The following is a 15,567-nucleotide window of genomic DNA, read 5'->3' on the forward strand; positions in this document are numbered from 1 at the left end:
AAAACAACAAACATGCATTATCTCACACAGTTTCTGAGAGTCAGGAACCCAGGAACAGCCGCAGTGTGTGGTTCTGGCCCAGGGGCTCTCATGAGGTTGCAGTCAAGTTGTCAGCTGGGGCTGCAGCCATCTGAAGTCCTAACTGGGGCTGGAGGATCCACTTCCACGTGGCTCACTCATGCAGCTTGTAAATGAATGCTGGCTGTCAGCAGACTGCCTCAGTTCCTCCCCGCATGGACCTCTCCTTAGGGCTGCTTGAGTGTCCTCACAACATGGCGGCTGACTGCCCCCAGGGCCGATGATCCAAGAGAGCAAGAAAGAAGCTGCAGCGTCTGTTCTGACCTGCCTCAAGTTATACTCGGTCATTTCCACAATATCCTGTTAGTTATGCAGTCAACGCTGTTCATGACGTGAATATCAGGCGGTGGGATCACCGGGGTGTATGTTGGAGGCTGGCTACCACAGTGGGCTCATCATCTCCACCAGGAAGAGCTGCAGTGAGGCTTAAATGAGCTCAGAAATGGGAAGTGCCTGGTATCCAGTAAGCAGTCAAGAAAGGGTCACTTTGATTAGCGTGAGCTGAAAACAAACCACCCCGTTGCTGCCTCACTTTCTGCATCGTTTCTGGGCATCCCCAAGACCTTCTGCCACTCTTTCATTTAGCAAAAGCTTGATGAGTCCCTGCTGAGTCCAGGCCCTCTGCTGGGTGCTAGTGACACAGCAGTGACAAAGACAGATCCTGTCCCTGCTATCCCAGGTTCCACTGGCATAAATCTGGGTGATACAGAAGAAAGGGCTGGCAGGTAAGGGGCTGCTTTGGACGGTGGTCAGGGCTGGCTTCTCTGCGGAGGCAGCCTGTGTTGCTGAGATCTGGATGAAGTGAAGGAGGAGACACGTGGTCAGAGGCGGGCAGAACATTTCAGGCAGATGCACCAGTAAGGGCAAAAGCCCCAAGATGGGAGTTAATGATCTGTGTTCAAGGAACAGAAGGGAGGCCCAAGGGAGTAGGGGCAGGAAATAAGGTCGGAAAAGCAAGAAGTAAGAAGAGTAAAAAGATTGGCTTTGAGTCTAAGGGCCATGGGAGTTTAGATTGTCTAGGTGAGATCCAGTGGGGGCCTGGCCCCGGGCAAGGCAGTGGAGGTGGGGAGAAGTGGTGGGATTGCGGGATATCTTGAAGGTGGAGTTGTTTTTGAAGGATTTGCTGTTGAATGGGATGAGGGGGTGCGGTGAGAGAAAGAGGAGTCAAGTATGATTCCAAGGTTTTTCTTTTTTTTTTTTTTGGCCGTGCCACACAGCATGTGGGATCCTAGTTCCCTGACCTGGGATCGAACCTGTACCCCCTGCAGTGGAAGCGCGGGGTCTCAACCACTGGATCACCAGGGAAGTCCCGATTCCAAGGTTTCTGACCTGAGCTAGCAGGAGGATGGAGTTGTCGCAAGCTGAATTGGGCCAGAGGAACAGATCAGGGTGGGGGGGAGATCAGACATTCGATTTTGGACCCATCAGACATCCAGGGCGAGATGTCAAGGAGGCGGTTAGAGATATGAGTCTGGTGTTTGAGACAGTGATTGGGCAGAAGATGTAAATTTTGGAGTTGTCAGATATAGGTGGTGTTTAAAGCCACGAGTCTGGATGCAATCAGCAGGAGAGGGTGTGTAGAAAGAAGCAAGGAGCGCCCAGCTCCTCTAGAATTTAGAGGTCAGAGGAAGGGAAGCCAGCAAGAGATAGAGCATGTGTGGCAAGAGAGGTGGGAGGAAAATGGGAGGGTTACCCAGAGATGAAGCCACAGTGTAACACAGCCTGCCTCTGTCTACTTCCACCCCTACCCCAGGTAGCATCAAGGTCCTGGAGGCCCCACAGAGCCCGTCCTTCCCTTCCACACATCATCCCTTCAGAGTCCTAAGGCAGTGCCTCTATCCTCCACGGACTTCCGTTTGGCCAGAATGTTCGGCCATACCACCCACATCATTGCCAGCCTTTCATCACTCCATTCGCTCTCCCATGTCCCACTCTAGCTGTCTCTCTCTCTCTCTTAACAGCAGGGCTCAGCATTGAACAGGACTATCCCCTCCCTTCATTTAGACTCTTTCTCTGTTAATGCGACCTTAGACGAAACCAGCCTTTTGGGTAGCACCAAATTCAGATATAGGTAGGAAATAGTAAGAGATCTGGGCAGGTTAAAGGGAGGGGCTGTCGCATAGCACAGGGATATCAGCTCGGTGTTTTGTGACCGCCTGGAGGGGTGGGATAGGGAGGGTGGGAGGGAGGGAGATGCAAGAGGGAAGAGATATGGGAATATATGTATATGTATAACTGATTCACTTTGTTATAAAGCAGAAACTAACACACCATTTTAAAGCAATTATACCCCAATAAAGATGTTTAAAAAAAAAAGGGAGGGGCTGTGAAGAAGGGAAATGGGGCTGGTAATGTCTGAAAAGGGGTTAGATCAGCAAGGGTCTTGATTGCCACACCAAGGAGTTTGAAATGAGGAGGGAAGAGGATCCAGAGAAAGGTCTAGATTAGGGAAATGGCTCAATCAAGTGAGTTTTGCTTCAGGAGGGGCCGTGCTGGGTTGTGTTCTTGACGTTGTTCCTGACTAGCTCTCCCATGCTCACTGGCCAACTCTGGCTCCAGGGTGAGCTGGCATAGAGCAGGGAGGCCCCGCTCTGTGCAGATGGGGGTAGCGGCTGCAGACACAGAGGCTCTGTGGAGCTGGGAGGGCTCTTGGGGAGGCAGCTGCTCGGCTGGTTCCTCCACGTTTCCATGAGGGCAATGAGGCTTATATTAATGAGAGGTAATTATTGGCACCCGGATGGGCCTAAGTATAGCTCAGAGACAAAGGCAGTGCAAGGCAGCCAGCCGCTTCCCCTGCAAGGCTGAGGCCTGCCTATTTTAAGACTTCCCCAAGGTGAGTCTCCTGCCACCGCTGGGTGTCGGGTGACTGAGGGGTTGGCACCCAGAGTTCCAGGAATCCTGACCAAGAGAGCTCAGAGGGAATCTGTGTAGCCAGATGCCCAGACCACCCTCATGCAGACCCTCTACCGCCTAGAGGTGGAAACTGAGAGGGACCAGAGAGAGGGACCAGTCCAAGGTCACAGCAAATACAGAGCAGAGCCAGAGTTTGAATGCCGGTGCAGTTGTATGCACTTTCCACTAAGCTGTACAGCAGCCTACACTGGACACCTTGGCCTGCCCCCAAGAAGCACAGTGAGGTGAGGACTGGAGCATGACTGTATTTATCAAGCACCTAGAGGCTTTCTGTGTGACGTCACAATTCATCCTCATCGAAATCTTGAAAAGTAAAGATCCTCATACCCATGTTATAGAAGAAGAAACTGAGGCTTAGGAGGAGTAATTAAATCACCGAATGTCCCGCAGTAAGGAGAGAAAGAAGTAGAACCCAGTTACACCCTGTCTTAGGGTCAGATTCCCCAGGAAACAGACTCTGAGGTTTGCATGGGAAGTCTCTTGGGAACACCTGTGACAGGTGAGGAGCGCAGGATCGAGCAGGGGGAGGAGTTGAACGGAGATGCAGTTACAACAAAGGCCTCAGTAAATCCCAGGGGAAGCTCTGGAGCTGGGATGGCCCCCTTTTTTTTTTTTTTGCGGTACGCGGGCCTCTCACTGTTGTGGCCTCTCCCGTTGCGGAGCACAGGCTCCAGACGCGCAGGCTCAGCAGCCATGGCTCACGGGCCTAGCCGTTCTGTGGCGTGTGGAATCTTCCCGGACCGGGGCACGAACCCGTGTCCCCTGCATCGGCAGGCGGGCTCTCAACCACTGCGTCACCAGGGAAGCCCGGGATGGCCCATTTGTTCTGAATTGGACAAGGAGGCCAGACCTTGGGGCTGCACATCAATCAATTACTAGACATAGGCTGCCCCTGGGAAGAAGCATCACCTTGGGTGAGGCATCTCCCTTTGGCTGAGAGCAAGTCTTAACAGGTACCCGGCTGTGAACTGTCAGCAGCCAGTGCCCTTGGCAGCTGGAGACGTGAGTGCCTCAGTCCTGAAGCGAGGCTGAGGCTGGAGAAGCTGGCAGAAGCCAGAGCACGCTGGGTCTTTTGGACCTCCACTCTTCACTGAGGCACCTCTTCATGCTGCCCCACCCTCCTCACCCTCTACTCCTCAGCTGGCAACGCAGCCCCAGCGTGGTCCCTTTCCTTCGCACACCCTCTAGTTCAGGAGGGCCAGTGGGGTTAAGAGTAAAGAGCCCTGGGTTCCAGGCTGGAGCGACCTTGCTGTGAGGCCTCATGCTGTCCCTTCCCCAGGATGACACTCTTTGTCTCACAGTTCCTTTAGCTCCAGTAGGCCACGTGGCTGGAGCTGCAGAGACTAGCTCCCCAATGGCCTTGAATGCCAGGCTCAGAGCCGAGCGTTCGTCCCAAGAGCCATGGAAAGCCACTGAAGGGAAAGAACACTATTGCTTTGGCGTTTTAGAAGTATCACTCCAGCTGCAATTCGCAGGCTGGATTGTAGGGGTCTTAGAGTGGATGCAGAGAGACCAGGGAGAAGGCTGCTGTGATTTTCCAGGTGAGCGGTGGGGGTGACATAGGCAGAGGCTACAGAGAGGGGATGGCATCAGAAAATATAACTGAGGCAGAATTGCTGTGGCTGTCATAGTTGGGGTTCCTCAGAAGCATGACCAGGATAAGGATTCAAGTGCAAGTACTTTATTTGGGAACAGGCAGTACACAGCGGGAGGGGGGAGATAAGGCAGAGAAGGGAGGCGGCCAGTGAAGGGAACATTATCAGGCAAGTGATCTCTGTGCGTAACTGGAGCTCCATCCCACTGAGGGCCGTAGAGCCCATTCCTCAGTCGTCCCACCCAAGTGGGGAAGACCTGGGGTATTTATACACAAACTCCCCAACAGTCAATGGCTGAGAGCTGCAGCCTGATGGCATGGGGCAGGTGGGTAGGGTGGGTAATTCCCTGGCAGTTCCTGCCAGCCACGTGTGAGCAGAGCACACTCCAGCTGCTACAGAAAGCACCCCCTCCCTCCGGCAGGGATGCAGATGGTGACCGTTGGAAGTCAGCCTGTTGGGCATTGCAGTGATGAGGCCACAGGAGATATGGGTGGGGTACCCACAGCCACTGCTGTAGTGACCAATTGGACATGAGGTCTGTATCAGGCTCTTGTTGAAAGACACAGAAACCGAACTCAGACTTCAGCAAAAAAGTCTCTTAACTCTCATGTCGGAGACGTCGGGCAAGATCTTGACAGAGGACTCAAGGCTGACACTCAGACAAAGATAGCAGCCCTAACAGGAAGGAGGGCACTTCTTTCCCAAGAGTTCAGCCATAATCCCAGGGCCGACTCTCATTGGCTAACAAGGATCCTGTTCCCGTCTCTGAGCCAGTCAGTACTCAGGGATGCAGGACTCTGATTGGCCAGGCCTGGGTCATATGTCTACCCCTGGGGCTCTGGCATAGGACTGGCTCCACCTGGACCACAGGAACTGAGCCTGAATCATTTTCCAGGCACAGTGGGAGCTGTTACGAGGGGAAAGACAAGGAAGGTCAGGAGAGGGAAGAATTCATGGAGGTGCCAAGGTGTCTGGCTTGAGCCCCTACTGGGTGACATTGAAGCATTTTACTGATAGGGGGATACTATGGGCCTTCTCAGAACCCTGGGATGCACTGGCATTTAAGGTGGGGTAGAAGGATAGACACGCAGGGCCCCAGAAGTCAGAGACTATTTTAACAATGAGGATTCAGTCCCAGGAAGAAAAGCGGAGGTCACTTGTGGTCATTAAAGTTTCTAGCTGGTATCTAGAGGTCTCCCTGAGGCTGGCAACCCCCACTCGCCCTCCTTTAATCCCAGAGGCACCTCCAACGCAGGGACCTGTCTAACTCCTCCCCCCACAAGCCAAGCAAGGGACCTCATCATCAAGACCACCAGGACTGAGGGCAGGGTTTGTCCCCCAGGGAATGAGGATGTGCTAGCACTTCACAGCTCACCAAGCATTTTCCTACCCCCTCCCTCACTTCCTCCTCTGGCCCCACTTGGCAGATGCATAGTCTGAGGCTCAGGGCCCAGGTTCCCATGGTCCTCCTGGGGCAACTCTGGATTCCTGGGGTCGGGAGTGCCTGGCATATGAAATTGAAGCCAGCTTCTCCCTGGGAGGGCTGGAGAAGGTGCCCCGGTCTGGGAGGAAAAGTGTGTGCACTTCTGGGGCAGGGCTCTGCAGCTATCTTCTGCTCCTGGTGACCAGCCCTCTCCACCTCTGGTATTTCTAGGGAGTCAGGCCCCTGCCTAGCCAGCGAGCCAGAGGGCTGTGTTTGCAAACTCTCCTGAGTTTTCAGTATCATTGGCCTTACTTGAGTGGGCATCAAGGACATACTGCTGCTCACACAGCTCTCCAGCTGGAGAGCCAAGGAGGCTGGCCTCTGAGTCCAGGGACACTGCAGCCCTGAGGGGATGCAAGGAGGCCAAGAAGAGGCCAGGAGCAGGAGGGATATGCGGGTGGTTTTGCATTTGCCTGAAATTGTCTTCAAGAAGAGGTTTGCCCAGAGGGAGCTGCTGCGGGCTGGAATGGAGGAGGATACTTGACAGTCTGGGACACTGACGGGGTGGCTGAAGCCTGAGTTACCTATTTCACCTTGGCTAGAACTGCTTCTCTCAGGCTCAGTTTCCCCATCTGTAAAATGAAGATAATGGTGGTCCCCCACCACGTGTAGCTGTTATAATGAAGATAAAAATGTGAGTCGGCAGACTCCCTCTCCAGGCTGGGGATGAATGCTCTGACAAGCCGCCTGGTGGAAGCAGAGATGCTTCCGATGTGACTGTTCAGCTACAAGGGCCATTGCTAAAATGCTCTGGACTTCAGGAGTGGGGGTCCATCAGGCTCCCAGGGGCAGGGAGAGGCTCTGGCAGAGAAGGGGGAGAATTCCAGCCAGTGGACTCTGCAGAAGTCTCAGGGCTTAGAAAGCCTTGGGGCACATTTGGTCATGAAAATGGCTAGGTTCAAGGAAGTAATTCTCAGATCCCTGAGGGTCTTAGGGCCAGCAAGCTCCAAGTGACAGTGGCAAGGCAGCTAGCTGTGCAGAGGGATAGGAAGAGCTGTGGGTCTCAGCCCTGCCTCAGCTACTGAACCCACTGTGTGATCTTGGGTAAGTTCTTCCCCTCGGAGGGCCTCAGTTTCCCCATCTATAAGATGGGGGTTTCACCTAGGCCAGTGTTTTTCATGCAGTGTTTGGTGGGGTCTGGGCTTTGCCTTAAGAGCTGCCCTGCGGGGTGGGAGGGTGTCTCGGACACCTAAACTTATGCTTGGTGTATGAGTTTCCTATTGCTGCTGTAACAAATTACCACAAACTTAGTGGCTTAAAACACACAGATTTATTATCTTACAGTTCTAGAGATCAGAAGTCTAAAATGGGTCGCAGGGCTGCATTCCTTCTGGAGGCTCTAGGGGAGAATCTGACTCCTTGCCTCTTGCAGCTTCTAAAGGCTGCCCGCATTCCTCGGCTCATGACCCCACATCACTCTGACCTCTGCTTCCGTCATCACATCTCCCTCTTTGACTCTGACCCTCATGCCTCCCTCTGACAAGGACCCATGTGATTAGGTTGTGCCCCTGCAGATAATCCAGGAAATCTCCCCATCTCAAGATCCTTAACCATATCTGCAACGTCCCGTTTAACATGTAAAGTAGCATAATCACAGGTTCTGAGGATTAGGCCTGGGCATCTTGGGAGCCATCATTCTGCCTCCCGTACCTGGCTTCAGCCGGAGCCCGTCCACTCTGGCCCAACCCCTCTGAGATATCCTCTGTCCCCAGTGCCCTTGGCCTCACTTGCTCCGTTCCAGCCGTACCAACTCCTTGCAGATCCTCAGCACACCAGGCACACAGGCCAGACCAAGCCTTGGGACTCCTCCAAGCATGACTAGTGGGGTCCAGGGCTAAGAAAGCTTGCTGACCTCCCCCTGTGCCCCATGGTACAGATGGAAACACTGAGGCCCAGAAAGGAAAGGGACTTACCAAAGTTTGAGACTGGCATTTCCAGGATGGTTCTGGCTGGAAGGCCCATTTTACAATAGAGAAACTGAGGCACAATGGCTCCACCTACACACCATGCTGAGGATATGCTCCTGCTGTTGACTTGCTGGGAACTCTGTCCCAGGCCAGGTGTCATTGATTCATCCCAGTAGGAAAGGATGGGCTGATGGGCTTGTAGGCCTGTCTGATGACTGCAGCCCCCAGCCTCTAGCCCAGGGGTCACACTCAGTAGACTTTTGTTGAGGACAGAGTGGGTTTTTACAGAGGGTTTACATTTTGACGTAAGGATTCTTCTGCTAAAATAGAGGTGGACAGTACTACCCTCAGACCTGGGTAAGAGGGGCCCCGGCCCCAGGCCCCACTCTTTAGGAGGCCTCTCTGGCCCTCTCTCAACCTTGTTGTTCCCCACGAGGCAAGGAATGTTCAGGGGCCAAGGGAACATGCCCACCCAGAGCCTACATCCCCCTTTGGACCACACTCTGCACCCTGGGCGGACCCCAGCCTGGAATTCCCTGCCCCAAAGACCCCAGGCCTGCTTCCAGGGCCAGCACAGATCCTCCCATGGTGGCCTACACTGCCAGTGGGACCAGCCCTAGGGCTGAGGGGTGGCTGTTTGGGGGGCATGTGGAGTGAGCTGGGGGTGCACGCATGGGTGGGGCTCCTCGTGGTGAGGAACAGAGTCAGAGACAGGAGGAAAAGGGCGGACAGGCAGCTTCCCCCTGCCCACATGCTGCCACGGAATTCGGAGGAGACCAAGAAGTCTGAGTTCGAACCTGGCTCTCCAGGTTATTGTGAAAATATGTTCTTCAAGGTAGGAGAGTAGAACATATTTTGTTTAAAGTCTTGCTAGCCTGAGGTGTCGCTTTTATTTATCCACATGGTATGTGGGTCTCCATTTGTACCCGTGATTCCCTACCCACAATGTTAAGGGCAGGCCAGGAGTCTTCAGAAATCCTCCCAACCTTGAGATCTGCGGGGGTCTGGCTGACCTTCCCAGCATCCTGTCCCCTCCAAATCCAGCTAACGCCTGTCCGTCTTCTCTCCCCAGATTAGCTGCTGCCCGGGAGACGAGACCCGGGCAACGCGCTAGGGCGACGGCCCCTGCCCCGAGGGCCGGGATCATGAAAGGCCTCGGTGACAGCCGCCCCCGCCACCTGTCCGACAGCCTGGACCCACCACACGAGCCCCTGTTCGCAGGGCCTGATCGAAACCCCTACCTGCTATCGCCCACGGAGGCCTTCGCCCGCGAGGCTCGCTTCCCCGGGCAGAATGCTCTGCCAGGGGACGGGCTTTTCCCGCTCAACAACCAGCTGCCACCACCGAGCAGCACCTTCCCCCGCATCCACTACAACTCCCACTTCGAGGTGCCAGAGGAGAGCCCCTTCCCCAGCCACGCCCAGGCCACCAAGATTAACCGGCTGCCCGCCAACCTCCTGGACCAGTTTGAGAAACAGCTGCCTATCCACCGCGATGGCTTCAGCACTCTCCAGTTCCCCCGCGGGGAGGCCAAGTCCCGGGGCGAGAGTCCTGGCCGCATCCGCCACCTGGTCCACTCGGTCCAGCGGCTCTTCTTCACCAAGGCGCCCTCCCTGGAGGGCACGGCAGGCAAGGTCGGCGGCAATGGCGGCAAGAAAGGTGGCCTGGAGGACGGCAAGGGCCGGAGGGCCAAGAGCAAGGAGCGGGCCAAGGCCGGGGAGCCCAAGCGGCGCAGCCGTTCCAACATCTCGGGCTGGTGGAGCTCCGACGACAACTTGGATGGTGAGGGTGGCACCTTCCGCAGCGGTGGCCCAGCCTCTGGACTGATGACCCTAGGCCGCCAGACGGAGCGCAGCCAGCCACGCTATTTCACGCACGCCTACAACACCATCAGTGGGTACATGCTCAGAGCCGCCAAGAACAACGCCGCCGAGCTGACCGCCCCGCCACCTCCGCCGGCGCCCCCGGCCACCTGCCCCAGCCTTGGGGTGGCCGCGGACACCAACTATGTCAAGCGGGGCTCCTGGTCCACCCTGACCCTCAGCCACGCCCACGAGGTCTGCCAGAAGACCTCAGCCACCTTGGATAAGAGCCTGCTGAAGTCCAAATCCTGCCACCAAGGTCTTGCCTACCATTACCTGCAGGTGGGTCCCTGCCAGGGTCAGGGTGGGGTAAGGGATCGTGGGGAAGGCACCAGTCTGAGGCCCAGCTCTGTCACAGATTGACTTGGAAAGTCGTTTCACTCAGGCCTCTGTTGACTCGCCTAGGAAATGGGTGGCTGGTGGTATCTTGCTGGTAAGAGGATTCCTTCCACTGGTCATGCTCTCAGCAGACATTGATTAGGACCCTTCTGAGGCCAGCCCTGAGTAGGGACCAAAACATGTCCCTTCCCTTTAGAAGAAAAATATGGAAGCTGTGCCTTCTATCCCCTCCGAGGACCAATTGCATGGCATTCTGCTTGCCAGCCTCCTGCCTGGTACTGCCCCCAGACTGGGGGCTCCTTGAGGATAGGGACCATATCTGGTGCAGCTCTGTGTCCCCAGGGCCCAAGACAGGGTCTGTCATACAGGAAGTGCTCAAGAAACATGAGAGGAGAGAGGGGTAGATGAACAGATGGACCCTTGAATGAATAGAGTGAGAAATAAATAAGACATAGTCCCGATTATCAGGATGCTGGGAGAGAAAGACACATGAGCAGACACTCCTGTCAGCATGAGCGGAATGTGATGGAGATGAGCAGGGGGACTGCAGGAGCCCCGAGGCCCTAAATCAGTTTGGGGGACTAGCTTTTTTCTTTCAAACACTAATGTCTATTGAGGCACTTATTATGCACGAAGGCTGCACTCCTGGAAAGTGGCAGAAGGCTCAGAGACATCTCTGCTGCTACACTTGTGCTGGGTCTCTCAAGGGCAGGGTGAGTGGCTGAGAACTGGGTGGCTCCCGGTACCAGAGCCCAAGCTGTGGGTGAAAGTTACAGGAAGTAGATTTCGGTTCACCTGCAGATGGAAGGGGCTGTTTCAGTAGGTAGTGAGTCCCTCATCCTGGAGGGCGTGTCAGCATAGGCCTGGCCAACCTTTGGGAACCCATTAGATGCATTTTTTTTTTTTTTTTTTTTTTTTTTTTTGTGGTATGCGGGCCTCTCACCGTTGTGGCCTCTCCCGTTGCGGAGCACAGGCTCCAGACACGCAGGCCCAGTGGCCATGGCTCAGGCCCAGCCGCTCCGCAGCATGTGGGATCTTCCCAGACCGGGGCACGAACCCATGTCCCCTGCATTGGCAGGTGGACTCTCAACCACTGTGCCACCAGGGAAGCCCCATTAGATGCATTTTGAACCAGATGAACATAAAGTCTGACCTGAGTTCTTGTCATTCCATATAAAATTCCAAAGACAGTGAGACTGTGGGGGGAGGAGGCTATTTTTTTCAATAGGAGGGAAATGAAATCTAGGCAGTATTTTATATATTTAAGGCTTTTGTGGCTCTCAATCTACTTCCTTAGCTCAGAAACATCAGAGGGGGTGGTGTGTGACTTAGCTCCCTCTCAAATGATATGGTTTGGTCTGATCACGTGAAAATGCTTCAGAAACACCGTGAAACGGTGGCCCTGCAGGCCCTGGAGTGGTGCTGCCTCCTTGCTCAACAGGAAGTAGGTGGGTAAGGGCTGGGGAAGCAACAGGTATTGAGCAGGGATATACAAAGCCACCTTCCCAAGGCACAGGTGCAGGTAGGAAGGATGGACTAGCAAACGGTTTGGGGTCGAATGTGCAGGTCCTGGTGGCTGGCTGGGCAGTCAGTTGGGGAGGAGGGTGTTAATGGGAAAGCTGCAGGAGTCGGGGACCTGGGATGGGAATCCCAGGCAGGGACCCTCCCTCAGCCAAGAATCAGCCACTGGCAATGTGGGAACTGAGAAGAACATGGTCTCTGTGCAGGCGTGGTGACTTGGGGAGTGTGGTGTGTGTGCACTTGTGGGCATGGCGAAGAATGGGTGTGCTGTGTACACTGAGAAACATGTGTGCCTGGGTGTCCGCGGTGACATACAGACCCAGTGAAGGTGTGTGCTCTGTATGTGTTGAGGTGGGGACACGGTGAGGAGGGACAAGTTGAGATGTGTCCGCGGTGCAGTGGTGGCTGGTGTGCACGTGAGGAGGTGTGTGCGATCTGTGCTCACATTGTGCCCTCACTGAGGGGTGGGCCCATGATGAAGGGGGCTGGGCTGCATCCTTGGGGAGAGGGGTGTGTCCTTGGGGAGAGGGGTGTGCGGGGAGAGGGTATGCTTGCTCTCTGAGGTGCATGCACACGGCACGGCGTGTTCGCCCTGTGCTCGGGCTGAGGTACGTGTGAGTGCTGAGATGAGCGTACTCCATAACGAGGTGAATATCCACTGCGTGGACACATCGGTGGGTATCAAGTGAACAAGAGTGTAGACGGTGTGTGCTGTCCCGGAGCAGCTGGCAGAGCCTGGCCTCAGAAGGGCAGGGGAGGTCCCCTCAGTTGGTTTCTGCCACTGTAACCACTGAGGACCAGGGCTGCCCTCACAGCTGTGACCTTACCCTTATCACAGCCCCCTTCCACAGATGGGGTCCCTGGAGTTCAGATGGGAACACTGAGCGCTTTTTCCAGCTCACCACATGGCTGCCAGACCCCACAAAGCCCTTGTGCTCTCTGTACCTCAGTTTACCCACCTGTAGGATGAGGAATGTTGTTTGGCCCCAAAGACCTCACCTCCGTACTGATGTGCTAGGGTCCCCTGATTCATCCTCCCCCACCATCCTAGGGTCCAGGGACCTCTCTCAAGCCTGCTGTTCTTATCCGGGCAGTGGGGTCATAAGCCATCCACTGAGATAGCAGGGGAAGTAATGGGAACACAGGGGTTGCTCAGAAGGGTAGCTGCAGTGGAAGCCATTGTGATCACCCTGTCTGGACGGTTTTGCTGGGGCATACTCAGCCTGGGATCCACGGAGATCTGAGGCTCCGGAACCCAGGTATCCTTCCCAGCCCCGGCTCTGCCCTGCTCATGGGTGCCTTTAGTGGCAGTACCCAGCACCGAAGGCCGAACTCCCCGAGGTGGGCAGCGAGGGAGCTTCGGGGGCCTGGAGATGGGGGTTCTAGCGTGCAGCTCACTCCCCAGGTGATGAGCCCGAGGCTGGGTGGCCGGCGGCGCGCTGGGGGTGTGCGCTGCCCCCTGACCCACCCTTGCTGAGGGCTGTCCGCCCAACCCCAGGTGCCCGGAGGCGGCGGCGAATGGACCACCTCGCTGCTGTCCGCGCGCGAGGCGGACTCCACAGGCGAGGGCCCCATCCCTTGCCGGCGAATGCGCAGCGGCAGCTACATCAAGGCCATGGGCGACGAGGACAGTGACGAGTCCGGCGGCAGCCCCAAGCCCTCCCCCAAGACGGCGGCGCGGCGCCAGAGCTACCTGAGGGCCACGCAGCAGTCGCTGGGCGAGCAGAGCAATCCCCGCAGGTGAGCGCACGGTCCCGCCCCCTAGAGTCGCGCCCGCAGGCCAGCCCTGCCCCCAGAAGCCCCACCGTGGGAGAGCCTCTCCGAAGTCCAAGTCCCGCCCCAGGAAGCCTCTGCTCACCAGTGAGTCCTGACCCCTGGGAACCCAGCACCAGAAGCCCTGGTCACCTGTGAGTCCTGCTCCCTAAGGGGACCACTCCCTTAAAGTGAGCCACGCCCGCAGGCTTACCCAGCTCCACTGGGGCACCGCCCACTTGTGAGCGCTCCTCTGGGAAAGCCTCTTTACACTCGTACCGCCCTGGCTCACAGGCAAGCTTTGCCCTCTAGGTGAGCCCCTCACAGGTATGTCCCACCCCTGGGAACCTCGCCTTCCTCCTCTTCAGCCGCCAGCCCGGAGATCCCAGCCCCACAGATGAATCCTGCCCTCCAGCCTCAGACCCAGGTGAAGCCCCAGCCCCAATGATCCAGGCCCCCTAGGTGAACCCTCCTTCCCGTTAGCCCCCTTCCTGAGATCTTCGTCCTTAGGTTGGCCCCTGCACTTTGATGAGTTGACTCCGGAGAGCCCCGCCATTTGGTGAACCCACCCCATAAGCCCCCCACAGTTAAGTCCTGACCACAGGTGAGCCTTATCCTTTGGTAAATCATAAGGGGAGTCTCTCCGGAGTGATTGGCCCAGGTAAAACCTGCCCACGGGAGCTACATCCCCAGATGATTTCCACTCGTACAGGGGAACTGCCCCAGGAGACCCTCTTCTTCAGTTAGAAAACCCTGCCCTTAGTGAGCCCACCCCTTGTGCCAGCACTGCCCAGGGAAGGCCAGAGCCCCCTCTGCCAGTGCCCCTGTAATTGACCCCTGAGTTGAGCTCCGAGATTGGGGATGAGGGAGGATCCAGAAGTGAAAGGGAGATAGACAGCCTTCACCTGTCCCATCCCCCGGCCTGCATTCCACCAATGGAGCCCCATCCTGTTGCTTTAAGACTGGGAAGAGTTAGTGAAAGCATGGAACATGAAACAGGGCGCACACAGGAAGCAACAATTAACATGTTAGAGAGAGAAGTGAGCCTTTCACATGCAGAAGTCACCGTGGGGATTAGAACAGAAAATGAGTGCAAAACAGGTGAAAGTTGGTGTAGGTGATTCAGAACCCACTGAGGGAGAGAAGCAAAAGCAAGTCAGAAACAAAGGACTTGGAAGAGTTAAAGGAAACAAACTTAGCCCCTAGTTCTTCTACTCCTGGGGGTAAGAGCCAGAGTTTCATTGGAGGAGGTAGCCTGGGAGGACTGCAGCAGATGGAATAGAGCAGGGCAGGTGACAGTAGACTGAAGCAGGGAGTCTCATTGGCTGGGGCAGAGGCAGGGAATGGCCTCCAGGTGGGAATTCAGGACACCACCAGCCATTCCTAGGTCTCACCCTCTCTGAGCCTCAGTTTCCCTAGCTTTAAGTGAAGGGGGCTGAGCTAGATGATCTCTAAGACCCCTTCTACTCCTGAGATCCTGCAATTCCTTGAATGACCTGTGGGCATGGAGGTGGGAGAGGTGGGCAGGACCAGGGCCCAGGCCTTGAATGAGAGGGAATTGATAATAGTAGTACAGGCATACCTCAGACCACCGCAATAAAGTGGACATGGCAATAAAGTGAGTCACACGAAATGTTTTTGTTTTCCAGTGCATGTAAAAGTTATGTTTACACTATAGTCTAAGTGTCCAATAACATTATGTCTTTTAAAAAGTACATACCTTAATTTTAACATGCTTTATTGCTGAAAAATGCTAACCATCACCTGACAACTCCGGGTTGCCACAAACCTTCCATCTGTTAAAAAGAAAAGTAGAGAAAAACAAAATAAACAATATCTGCAGAACGCAGTAAAGTGAAATGCAATAAAAGGAGTATTCCTGTAGTAACAGTAATGCGGGCCATCTGTCAGCCCTTGCTGCGCTCTGGGCTCTGTGCCTGCCCCAGTGCCCTTGAATCTGCATCACTGAAACCTTACAGCCCCAGCAGGCAGGCACAGTGACATCCCCCACTTTATAGGTGAGGAAACTGAGACTTAAGGGGTGACGACTTGCCCAGGGTCACCCAGTGAGGAAGCTGGATTCCAATCCAAGTTTGTCTATGTCAAGGCCCTGAGCT

General features: G+C 55.4%; 1 protein-coding gene across 3 annotated transcripts in view; it reads left to right on the forward strand.

Annotated features, from left to right (window-relative positions):
• Positions 1–9,121: 9,121 nt before the first annotated feature.
• The window catches only part of DLGAP4 (DLG associated protein 4), a 91,013-nt gene continuing 84,567 nt past the window's right edge, over positions 9,122–15,567 (forward strand). For all 3 annotated transcript variants that reach the window (XM_065893539.1, XM_065893538.1, XM_065893540.1), the window contains exons 1-2: positions 9,122–10,120; positions 13,197–13,438. In XM_065893539.1, the coding sequence (XP_065749611.1) occupies positions 9,122–10,120; positions 13,197–13,438 (1,241 nt within the window). The remainder of the gene's footprint in view (positions 10,121–13,196; positions 13,439–15,567) is intronic.

The sequence above is a fragment of the Phocoena phocoena genome, chromosome 15 (assembly GCF_963924675.1).
Source record: "Phocoena phocoena chromosome 15, mPhoPho1.1, whole genome shotgun sequence".
NCBI classification, from domain to species: domain Eukaryota; kingdom Metazoa; phylum Chordata; class Mammalia; order Artiodactyla; family Phocoenidae; genus Phocoena; species Phocoena phocoena.